The sequence below is a fragment of the Talpa europaea genome, assembly GCF_964194135.1.
Source record: "Talpa europaea genome assembly, chromosome: 9".
Taxonomy (NCBI): domain Eukaryota; kingdom Metazoa; phylum Chordata; class Mammalia; order Eulipotyphla; family Talpidae; genus Talpa; species Talpa europaea.
In genome coordinates this window covers 6,501,409-6,513,438 of record NC_140076.1, presented here as the reverse complement: position 1 = coordinate 6,513,438, position 12,030 = coordinate 6,501,409, and the positions used below count along the sequence as shown (strand labels likewise).

General features: G+C 52.4%; 1 protein-coding gene across 1 annotated transcript; it reads right to left on the bottom strand.

Moving 5' to 3' along the window:
• Positions 1 to 270: 270 nt before the first annotated feature.
• LOC311177835 (arylacetamide deacetylase-like 3) lies at positions 271 to 6,503 on the bottom strand (the record flags this gene model as incomplete). Its single annotated transcript, XM_084244073.1, has 4 exons — positions 271 to 1,045; positions 2,696 to 2,759; positions 4,191 to 4,407; positions 6,333 to 6,503. 4 exons carry the CDS (start codon positions 6,501 to 6,503, stop codon positions 271 to 273), a joined length of 1,227 nt encoding a protein of 408 aa, XP_084100199.1.
• Positions 6,504 to 12,030: the final 5,527 nt, after the last annotated feature.

Sequence of the window (12,030 nt, the reverse complement as noted above, 5' to 3'; positions counted from 1 at the left end):
TATCACTCAGATTTGTCCAACATGAAAAAGGCAGAAAGTCCCACCACACCCTTAACACGCCCACCCCATGACTGTCTATCCTGTTGTTCTTCCTTCAGATGTCAGAAACATGCAGCTGTGGTTCTAACTCTGGAGCAAGAGGAGATGGTGACCTTGACTCCCTCATGAGCCCGCTCAACGACATGAATGTCCACACCAGAGAGGACGTCCTCACCCGTGGAGAACCTGTTCTGGTTCTGGTCTGGTCATGTGAGCGGGCCGGGGAGCAGGTCACAAGTCATTTATGAAGCGGACTGTGGCGTCCAGGATCTTCCTGGAGCAGGGGAAGGAGAAGAATGTCATGTCGAGGCAGGAGAGCACCCCATGGAAGCCGTCTTCCACGTGGTGCCAGGTCACCCGGACACCCTGGTCCTCCAGCCTCTTCTTGTAGAGCAGCGCGTGGTCCCGGAGAACGTCGTGCTCGCAGCTGACGATGCAGGCTTCCGGGAGCCGCGACACCACGTCGTCCTCCGCGAGCAGGGGTGAGGTCGTGACGTCCAGGGCCTGGAGGCACTCCTGGTAGGCGTCCTCGTTCAGGGGCCCTGGGGTCTGGGGCTGGTAGCCTCTGGTCTTAAACTTCTCAGGGATGTTCTCTGCCCCCAGCCACTTCTGATACTTTGCCCAGACCTCCGGGGGCATGTGGGCATTTTGCAGGACGACGCTTTTCCACGCAGGGTTGATGCTCAGGCAGCTGCACCAACAGTAGAAGAAGAAATCCAGACTGAGCAATGGGACGTTCTTGTTCTGCTGATAGGACGGGCTCTGGAAGTCAATACCTTGGAGGGCGGGGTAGACAAGGACCTGGGCACGGATCTTGGGGAGGTCTGGATAGCACAGGAGGTTTTGGCAGACTGTAGATGCCAACTGCCCTCCCATGCTGTCACCATAGACCACGACGCGGGCTGGATCCACCCCGTACAGCTTCAGGGACCTCAGGAAGTGGATGGTGGCGCAGATGGAGTCTCTTCCCAAAACTGGAAACCTGCACTGGGGGACCATGCGGTACCTAAGAAACATCAAGGAAGACAGTTGAACTCGTCGCCCCAGCGGAGCCCCAACACCTGTGTTTAGCACCCTTCACCCAGATCCCCCTCCCCAACCCCACACCCTCAACTTCCCCTTTTGAAGCCTCACCAGCTGAAGGTAAGGTGTGAGGCTGAATGAGGCGGCAGGCACACCCCAGACGTGGGGCGCGGGCTCAGTACCTGGGAGCTGCTGTTGCCACAGAACTCGGAGCCCTGGCGGTACCGACGGCCAAAAACTTGCCCATCCCCAGCCTGGCCTCTCTGCCCAAATCCCTGACCTTGTCTCCTGATTCCCCCGTTTTCCTGAATCTTCCATGAGCAACTCGAGCTTGCCAGGTGTGATTCTAACCCGTCCTGCCACACTCACAAGCTCCTTAGTAGACTCCTGAAGACGTCAGTGCCACTGGGGCCAGCAGATGACACGCCTGCCTACCCCAGGCCAGCCACGGTGGACCAGGGCACCCACAGCTGTGCTGAGCATGACCTGAGAGCAGGTTGCTGGCAGCAGATATGCCAGCCTGGCATGGCCAGACCTTACCAAATCCAAGAGAATCCAGAAATACAGTTTGGGGAGACATCTCACCACTCTCAATGCTGGCCACAAGCACAATATGCACAAGGAAATTCTCCATGGGACCCACAATCTTTCTGCCAGACACAAGCTCTACCCATTCCCACGGTCCCGATTCTGGGCTCCCCAAATCCAGGCAGGACAGCAGTGCTCTCAAGCCCCACACCCTGTCTGCCTTGGATTCAAACAATGACTGTCACAGACTCTCTGGTATGTTCTACTGAGGAGCCAGTGGCTCAGCACAGCCAGGCCGTAGGGTGTGGGGGGGCCACCAATGGGGTCAAGATCACTGTTCCCTGTGGAAGCAGTTTTGGAGCCACAAATGATAAAGTGAAGCCTTTTTCCAGGTCTTTCTCCCTCAGTCGGCATCTGTGTTCCTTCCTCTACTCAGCCAGCAGTGCCAGGAGCAAGCTGGCCAGTGCGCCCTGCAAGATGCTGGAAAGAGTTCCCTCAGCTGGTGCCCTTAAGCAGAAGTGCAGGAAACGCCAATGGGCGGACGGGCCCTCCTTGTCCCCCCTCCATGTGATGAGGGGTCCGACCCCAGGGCAGGGTTGCCCCGTCTCTCTCCGCCCCACCTCCACCCTGTGTTTGAAGCTCCAGGTTGTTGGGAGACACCCCAGAGCAGTGAGGACAAGGCAGCTTTTGAATTTTCTGGCTTCCTCGGCAGGTACAGGACTGAGAAAGGGCGCGGCTGGGCTCTCGGGCTGCCCTGGTGAAACACACCCCACCACAGCGTGCGGTGTTGGAGGTGCTAGTGTCCAGAATGTTCAGGGCTGTCCCCCCAAAGAGCTCTGGTTGAAGCACAGCACCATCTCTGCTTCCCAAAGAAGCTCACCAAGGAATCCCCCACCCACCCCCCACAGCCATGCACAAAACCCCTTTGTTCACACTCACCTGGCAGGGAGGACCATTCCCCTGCGCCCCTGTCCCCTGCCTCCCGTGCTGTCCCCCAGCTGCTCCTCACAGCCTCCCCTCCTCAAGGGGACCCTCCAACACCCCACCTGCCCTCCACGCCTGCTTCCCACCCACCTCCAGGTCTCAGTTGGGTCCCCACACTCACCCGACCGACAGAACCACGGAGTCACTCTCCTTGCACAGCTGACGGCAGATGCCATGGTGGGTCCCTAGAAAGTGGAAGGTTTTTCACATTCACTGGGGAGGCTGAGGGCAGCCCCTCTCAGCCACAGCAGCTCCACTTTGGGGTCCTAGGGCACAGGAGTCCAGAGATTTTGCGCGGGTCCCCCAGCCGCCCCCACCCTCCTCCACTCCTGCTGTTTTCCCCGGGGCGCTGTCCACCTCCTTGAAAATGCACCCCGGGGCCCACCACTCGTGCAGAATAGCGGAGGGGCGCTGGGCTGCTGGGCTCAGAGGTTCAAGGAGGGAGCTCTAAGCTCAGGATCAAGTTCAAATCCCAGCTCTGCCTTCTCAGCTGGAGCTGACGTCCTGCCAGGCCAGTCCCTTCGCTGCCCAGGGCGTGATTTCCTCATCTGCGCAGTGGGGATATGAGTAACAGGCCTGATGGGCTTTCGCTGACATAAGGCACTTTCTGGGCAGCCTTGGGACCGGCCCCAATAATATTAACCAGTATTGGCATGACATCATCCCTTCATTGGCAAAACCAACCCCACCACTGACTTAACCCCTTCGTCTGAGAGGCTGCTGCGGTGGACACGCTCACGGCCCCGTGGAAGTCAGTGCTGGTTTCTAAAGGGGTGTCCTCCTAATCCACAGGGGAGAAGTGACGATAACAAAGTTGTCCCCATTTCTAGCTTTGCTCACATTGATTTTCTTAAAATTTTTGGCTCCTTTGTTTTTCTGTGGCAGAGTTTGTCTGTGCCATACATGTTTTCTTAATAGAAAAGTCCTTCCCAGCTAAGTAGAGGTGGTGGTCACAGCCTGGTGAATGTGGGGTGTCCCTCAACTGTACACTTTTTTTTTTAAAGGAGACATGTTTTATTTATTTATTTGTTTGTTTGTTTTGTTTATACATGCACTGGGTAGAGTCAGAAGCGCGGGAGGGTGAGAGAATTTACCAGAGCCAGAGCAGGGAGCAGAGCAGGCAGAAGGACCGAAGTACACTGCTGAGGGGAGCAGCGGGCGGCAGGAGAGGTCTGCGCACCATGTGGGACCCTCCTCCGGTGGCCGGGGAGCAGCTGGGGATCGAACCAGCGCTGCAGAGGCTGCGGGCAGCTTCGCAACCCAGAGCTCAACCACTGCGCCACCGGGGAGGCCCCCTCAACTGTACACTTTTAAATGGTAGGTGTTGTGCTATGTGAATTTCGTGTATCCAGACAGACGCACAGACACTCACATAGTCCATGCGCAAGGATGTATTCCCTGCATGAGCAGCGTGTTCCATATACATGCACACGTGTGTCACTCGTCACTTCCAGAAAGAGCTCACATCCCATATCTTTGATGTCTTTGCTCATTCAATGGGGAACCTGCTTGAAGTCCCAGGTGCTGACAAAGCCCCAGGAGCTAGAGGGGTACCTCATGATGGGCTCCACCTGCTGAGGCAGGTGGCCTGGGGGCTGGCTGGGGCAGGCACTTACTCAGGCTCCCCATGATGCCCCCGCCTCCGTGGTAGAACACGATGCCCGGCCTGCTGGAGCAGGAGGTCGCCTTGGGCTGGTACAGCTTCACGGGGATGGTCCCGAAGCGGAGCTCCGTGACCACGACTTCAGGGTCATTCTTGAGCGGGGGCAGATCATGCATGAAACGGAAAAACTGGGGCATAGAGCAGATCCTCAGCTTCTCTAAAACAGTGCCCTGAGGTGAGAAAAGAGGCAATATGGTGGGCGGGGGCTTCAGTGGGTCCTTGCTGCTGTCTGAGGCCTCACCTGTCTCTGCCAGAGAGGGGCGGCCCCATCCCTGCTGGGCCCGGTGTCTCCACGGCACTGCATCAAGGCCACCCCACCCCCCCGTGGCCACACTGTCCACCCCACCAGGCCTCTCCTACCCCTCCCCCAGATGCCTTCTCCCCAAGCCTACAAACCCAGCTTCAGATGCCCCTACCTGGAGCACCCCCAGGAGCTCCCTCTCCACCTTGGCCCGGATATGACCTCTCCTCCAGGGAGAACCCCCTAGACCCCCCATCCCACCCCAGCCAAAGTGGATTGGGACAACGAAGCCATCCAAGATGGAATTGCTGCGATGTGGTCATGCTTTTCAGAGGGAGGGGTCTTGTCTTTTAGGGAGACCCACTGATATGTTTTTGGATCAAATAATGTGATTCTCGGATTTTCCTGGTAAGGAATTGGGCAGAGGGGGCAGCGGGGGCACCGAGGACCTTCAGTGTTGCTGGCGCTGCAGGAGCCCCAGTTCTGTCTCCCTCAGTTCCCACTGAACCCTTGTTTGCATAATAACAGGAGAAAGTGAGCAAAAATGTTGGTTTCCCCAAGGGCTGGCTCTTTGCCATGGCCTCTCCCCCTTTTCTGTGCCAAGGTCACTTAGGGTTTCAGTGACCCTGGTGACCTCGTCGTGCGTGGCTGGAGAACAGGAAATGAAATATGCGGGATGACAAAGGAAGGCCATTGTATCTGACTCTCGATATCAGAGTAAATTGTGCTGTAATGAAATAACGCGTGTGGTCCCGACTGGCCCATGACTCCAAGAGGCAGCCGCCTCTGCACTGTCACCCTCCAAGGGACAGGAGCCTGAGCGGTTTTTCCACCAAAGTGCAAATGGCCAGAACCGCTCCTGACGCGCCTTTGTGTCTCTCGGTGACCTTGGAAGCTGCGCCGCCAGCCTGTGGTCTCTGCCCCTAGTCACAAGAAGAATGTCCAGTAGAGGTTATGGAGACGGGGCCATTGAGACCACATGTGAATTCTTAGCTCTCTTGCATCCTGTCTTCGTGGGGGCTCGTGGATCCCCCTGCGTGCACACAGGGGATCCCCAAACCCCCAGACCCTACCACACAGCCTTGCCAATCTGTGCAGCATTTTGCTCCTTGCTGTGCCCACCCACCACGTGAGCCTCACGCTCCCCAGCACCATCTGCCTGGACTCTGCTTCTCTCACCATCACTATCCCCAGAGTGGTGTCCGCCCGAGGACACAGGGTAGTTGAAATACACTTTTGTGAGGGATACAAATCAATCAGCCACAAGAAGGAATTTCAGAAGCAATGGCTCTGCACCAGGGAACACCCCTGGGGCGCAGTGCCCTGAAGCCAGGCTGCTATCACTCCCTATTTTTCAGTAGAAGAAACTCAGCGACTGCATTTGGGAAGCTGGACTGTGCAGGCTGAACAGCCAGGCCAGGGGGACCCTAGGTGGAACCTCGCATCCTGTGAAAGCTGAGCCCCAGCTCTCCTCCATCGGGGTATCTGAGAGCACAAGTGCCAGCAACCAGTTCATTAACTAGATTTCCTGTATTCAATTTCTGTCCTACCCCGCCCCAGCCACATGCTCTCAGGCATCACTGTTTACACGTGTGTTCTGAAATGGCACACACCGGATGGCAAGCAGGGTCAGGGTCCAACTCTTGAGGCTAACAGCTCAGTCCCACATGACACCACCAGCAAGAGGATGGGCATTATATCCCCTTGTGGGGATTGTTCAGGTTTGAGAATATACTGTCTGCTCCTCCACCGACCACATGATATTTGTGTTCATTCGATGAAGGTGCTGGGATGTTTTTTCCCACCTCCCTCCTTACGCCTCCCAAGGAGGCACAAAGAGAATGCAAAACTCACCCACATTATCATTAGCTTAAAGATGCAATGTAGGAGCCGTAATCTTGTTTTGCGGTTGATGCCTGCAGGGATGTCCACGGTGAGGAATTCAGTGCAGAAAACCCACACCGAGACCATGGCCAGGAGCACGCCCGCCAGCAGGAAGAACGGGAACAGAAGGATCAGCAACATGCTGTTCCACCGCAGAGGAGGCCGGGAGGAGGCTGGGAGGAAGCTGTGTCCTGGGCAGTCCACTCAGGACATGAGTTGGGGCCGGCAGAGAGGTCCACTTATACATCACTGCCTGCCCTCCACACCTCCCCATCTTGCACAAGCCCAGCCCAGCGCTGAGAATCACAGACTCAGGTGAGACCCGGTCCTGGGACAGGACTGGTGTAAAGGACAAAGTGTTTCTGCAACCTGACCCAGATGGAAATGAAAACTGCAGCTCACACCATGGGTCTGGTCCTCAAAATATCCTGGGGTGAGTCCCCATGAACATCACAAGCACCTTTCCCTCCACCTGCACCCTGACCTCATCGCTCAGCCGTTGCTCATTCTGTGATTACACCTGCTGTCCCACACTTGCCTGCCCAGGAGGCCTTTGCAGTTGTTGTTCTCTCTGTAATCTTCTTGCACAGAAGTCAGTAAGCGCAACCCTCCCCCACTGCATTCCTCTGTTCAAATGTCATGTCTCCCAGGCTTTTGTTATCTTGTGGCCCTTATCAGCTGAGAGACTCATTCTACACTGCCTCTCTATGGTCTGCACAACATAACCTCTGTAAGGACAGGGACTTGCTTTGTTTACTGCTTTATCTCTAGAAGGTAGTTCAGGACTGTTCTTAGCCTGTAGAAAGAAGCCTAACTTCACGAGCAGACTCTGCCCTTTTCATTCAAAAGTGAGAAAAATGGGGCTTATGGACCATCCAGCTCAGGTCAGACCTGTACCCCACAGAGGAAGGGAACCCCATCACTGTGGTGATGAGGATACTCACTCTTCTTCCACCTCCCCAGTCAGGTGGGAGAATGGTGGTCTCAGGAAGGGGGAAGTTAGCCCCTAAAGACATCTGACGTGTCTGCAGACATTTTTGCTTGTCATAGCTGGGTGAGTGGCTGACATCTCATGGGGAATTGCCAGGGAATATTGCTAAACACACAAAAAGCACCGGGTGGACCCCCTAAAGTGGAGTAATCTGGTCCCATGTGTCAATGGGGCCACAGGTTTGCGTGGAACAGGCTTGAGTTTGAGTCCCAGGCTTGCCAATGTCAGTGTTCAGATTCCAAGCAAGTTTCTTAGACTGGCGAACCCTCAGCCTTCTCCGCATCATGGCGCCAATGTCTGCACAGTGTCCAGCATGAGCCTGGCCTGTAGAAAGAGTAGTAGGTGACAGTGAGCCAGGCTGACTTCAGCGTGGTCTCCAAGCCCAGCTTATGCCTCCTGGGCACACGAAAACACATTCCAGCTCCTGCTGCTTCTGGGGGACCCAGGGATTTGTTTTTGCTAGAGGTGTGAGTGACCGAGCAGGGACCACTCCAGGCCTGGCCATTGAGTGTCCATGCAAGCCCCCTGTGCTCCCTTCCAGAAGGGAAGGATTCAGGACACCTAAGTCTCTCGAGGGCACGCCCAAGATCCCGGAGCCATGCCCAGGAGGGAGGTCCCATCAGGTGTTGCACATCCTCTGTGCTAAGCTGTTGCCAGATGTCCTGCAGCTGGTGGCTCCCGAGTCAGGGCTGTAACCACAGAAGCAGGGCTTGAAGGGCTTGAGCAACACCAAAGTTGAAACTGAATTTAGTTCATGAAACTCTGTTTATTTCTTTGTCGTTTTAAACTCTGACTCTGCCACATAGGACTCCCTCCAGGAAGCAGCTGATGCCAGTCCCTGGGCCGGCATCCCCTGTAACCTGGAGGAGCAAAGAAGGTGCAGGCAGTCTTCTGGGCGCCTCTCCAGCCGTGCCCCCACACTAGCCTCCTATCATGGCCCCTGCACCCTCCCCTGCTCTCTGCTTCTTCACTCCTATAATGAAGCTGACATCCCTCTGCTTTTGTTCACTTTAGTTCTCCCATCAGCCCTTCAGGTGGGTCCTGTTCTTGTCCCCATTGTACGTATAAACAAAGTCACTCTCCACGAGGTGAAGTCACTTCCTCAAGGTAGTGAAACTCACAAGCAGAAGTGACAGAGGTGGGGTATGCAAGGCTCTTCCGGATCCCTTTACTTTGAGCAATGAGAAAATTTCTATGAACCAAGAAAACACTCCACAAAGTGTAGCCCCTTGCATGTCTCTTAACCATGCAACCCCACCATGGAAGTGGATTAAACAGGAACAAATCCTCCAAAAAAAAAAACCCAGCTGAAGGCATAGCAGGCCGTAGGGTGACAAATCTTTGTTGTGGCTAAGATTCATTTTATGATGATGGGAAAGAGGAATCTACTGGCTGTGTAGCTGGTCCATTTTTTAAACATTTTTAATAACCCAAGTAAAAAGTGCTCATTTTGGCATATCAGTACCCTGATTTTTTTGGCATGCTAATGAAATCTCAACTTCCAGATCTCTCTGCTATATGATGGAGCATTTAAGTACTACTTTCTGGATTTTTGTGATGTTTATGGTGGATTCTGCTTTCAAAATTCTGTTCTCAAAATAGTTTGCTAGAATTTCTTTTCTCATTCTATATTCACTTTTGGGTTTTTTGTTTGTTTTTTACATTAATTTTTTTATTTTTTACATCATTGTTCATTTTTAAACAATATTTGCTTTCCCCCACCCCCTCAGGTGTAGTCCCCATAGAGTTTCATTCACCAATGCCCCCGTGCACCATCACCTCAGTCCCCTGTGCGCCTCCCTCCCTCCCTCTGATCCCTCTCCCTCCTCCTCCCCCATAGTATGTCTCTGATTTATAATTGTCTGTTTTTACTTTGTCGTGTTTTGTCCTGTTATTATTTTTTTAAAGATTTATTTATTTATTTTATTCAAGCACTCGGTATAGTCAGAAGTGAGGGAGGGTGAGAGAATCCACCAGAGCCAGAGCGGGGAGCAGAGCAGGCAGAAGCACCAAAGTACAGTGCTGAGGGGAGCAGCGGGAGCAGCAGGAGAGGTCATGTGGGAGCCTCACCAGCTGGCCTGGGGTCGAACCAGCACTGCAGAATCTGCAGACAGCTTCGCAGCCCAGCACTCAACCAGTGCCACTGGCGAGGCCCTGTTACCATTTTTTTTATAGTGATGTCTTATTGGGTTCCCCTATATTCCTGCTATAAGTAAAACCATCTGATATTTTTCTTTTTCCTTCTGGCTTATTTCACTGAGCATAATTCCTTCTGGTTCCATCCACATTGCTGTGAATGGCATGACTTTATCTTTTTTGATTGCTGAATGATATTCCATTTGTATATATGCCACATCTTCTTGATCCAGTCATCTATTTTGGGGCATTTGGTTATTTCCAGGTTTTACCTGTTGTAAATAGTGCTGCAATAAACATAGGAGTACAGGTATTCTTTTGAATCAATGCTTTTGTGTGTTTTGGGTAGATCCCTAGAAGTGGAATTGCTGGGTCAGATAGTAGCTCCATTTTTAGTAGACTGAGGAACCTCCAGACATTTCCTCTTTGGAGAAATGTCTTTTAAGTTCTGCCCATTTCTTGATTTGATTGTTTATTTTTTGTTGAGCCTTGTGAGTTCTTTGTATATATTTGTGATCAGTCCCTTATCAGTTGACTGGGGTGGAAAGATTGTTTCCCAAGTAGTGGGGTGTCTCTCTGTTTTGGTCAATGTCTCTTTTGCTGTGCAGAAGCTTTTCAATTAAATGTAATCCCACATGTTTATCTTTTCCTTGACTTTCTTTGCTTTGGGTGATGAGTCTTTAAAGATGTTATTTCAATGTATGCCTTGTAATGTTTTACATATATTTTCTTCTACATATTTTATGGTTTCAGGTCTTATGTCCAGTTATTTTATCCATTTTGAGTTGATTTTTGTGCACGGTGAAAGGTAGTGGTCTAGTTTCATTTTTTTGCAAGTGATAGTCCAATTTTCCCAGCACCATTTATTGAACAAACTGTCCTTGTACCATTGCATATTCTTTGCTTCTTTGTCAAAGATCAGTTGTCCATGTAAGTGCGGTTTTATTTCTGGGGTCTCTATTTGGTTCCATTGGTCTGTATGTCTGTTTTTGTTCCATACCAAACTGTTTTAATTATTATGGCTTTGTGGTATAGCTTGAAGTTTGGAAGTGTGATACCACTTTTCTCCTTTGTTTTCATCAGTAGGGCTTTGATTATTCATGGTTATTTGTGGTTCCGTACGAATTTCACCAGTATTCTATTTGTGCCACTGATGTTGCCAGGCATCTCCTTGGATTGAGCCTTCAGGGGTATCAAAAACTGTTTTCCAGACTGAGAGCAGAATTTGTAGGCCAAAACTCCACTAGGGTGTTGATGCTGTGGCTGTGTTGCTGGGCACTGTCTCTTACAGTTCCCTCCCTCCATATTTACCCAGTTCCAGCAGAGAATCAGTTCATTGGAGATTTTGCTCTGGTCACTAGGTGGTGGTAGAGACCCGTACTTGCTGACCTGTGCTTTTCCCCTGTAGTTCTCTCAGAAACTGGGAGGGGGGCGGTAGCACCTCGACACAGGGCCTATTTCTCACGCTGGGTGCTGTGTCTGCCCCTTGTTCACCCAGTGCTATGCCTGTGGCTGTGTGGATCCCATGCCCTGAATTTTGTGCTCTAGTTCTCAATCTCAGGGTCTCAGATCCAAAATGATGGCTGTCACCCTGTGCAGAGCCCACTGTTATGGCTCATCCCACACCCCGAATCCGGTGCCTAGCTCTCAGTTCCAGAATGGGGTCTTGCTCCACTCCTTCCTTCCCTTCTTACCCCAGTTTGTGTGGCCCACCCTCTCTCAGAGCCTGAGGATAGTTTTGGAAACCCTGGCTTCCAACTATTAGGAAGTTGGTGATTTTGTTCTGATTGCTAGGTAGCACCAGAGATCTTTCCTAGTATCCTTCCAGAGCTGTGCTTTTTCCCAGTGGGTCTCTGGGAAACTGAGTGGGGGTGGTGTGAAATGGCTCAACAGTGTGGGGTGCTGTCTCTTTCCAGTGCCGCACGTCATGGGGATCCCATGCCCCGAATTCCGTGCCCCGGGTCTCAATTCCAAAGCGCTCAGATCCGGGATGCGGGCGGTATCCCAGTTCAGTGTCCACAGAAATGGAGCCGTTTGCACCCTGCTCCCATGCCCAAGTGCCTGGCTTTTGATTACTCAGTGGGGGTCATTCACCTCAGTGACGGTTCCCACGTGTCTCCCCATGAATATAGGTCGCGGGCACGGGAATCTGGGCAGCTATGATCCGCATATGCTGTTTGAGCACACACGTGCTTTTCCACACAAGCTTGCCAGCTGGCCTTGGGCTATTTGTAGGTCTCCACAGAGTCCTTATCTTCCTCTAATGGCACCCAGAGCCATTTGCTTACCTCCATGGAGATTCCTGCACGGTTCTCCACAGTTGCTGTTCACGGGGTGCAGCACCTGCAATAGTTCCTTTCCACTCACAGACCCACTTGATCTGTAGTTTTTTCTCATTGTTGTTGTTTTCTTTCTGTTGGTCGGAGTGTATCAACTTTGTGAGTGGGGGAGGGTAGCAGGGTTCTGAGCTTTCCTCTCTTTTTGTCCTCTTTTATGGCAACTTTCCTCTTGGAGCAGTTTGCCAGAGTCGCCTGTTTATCT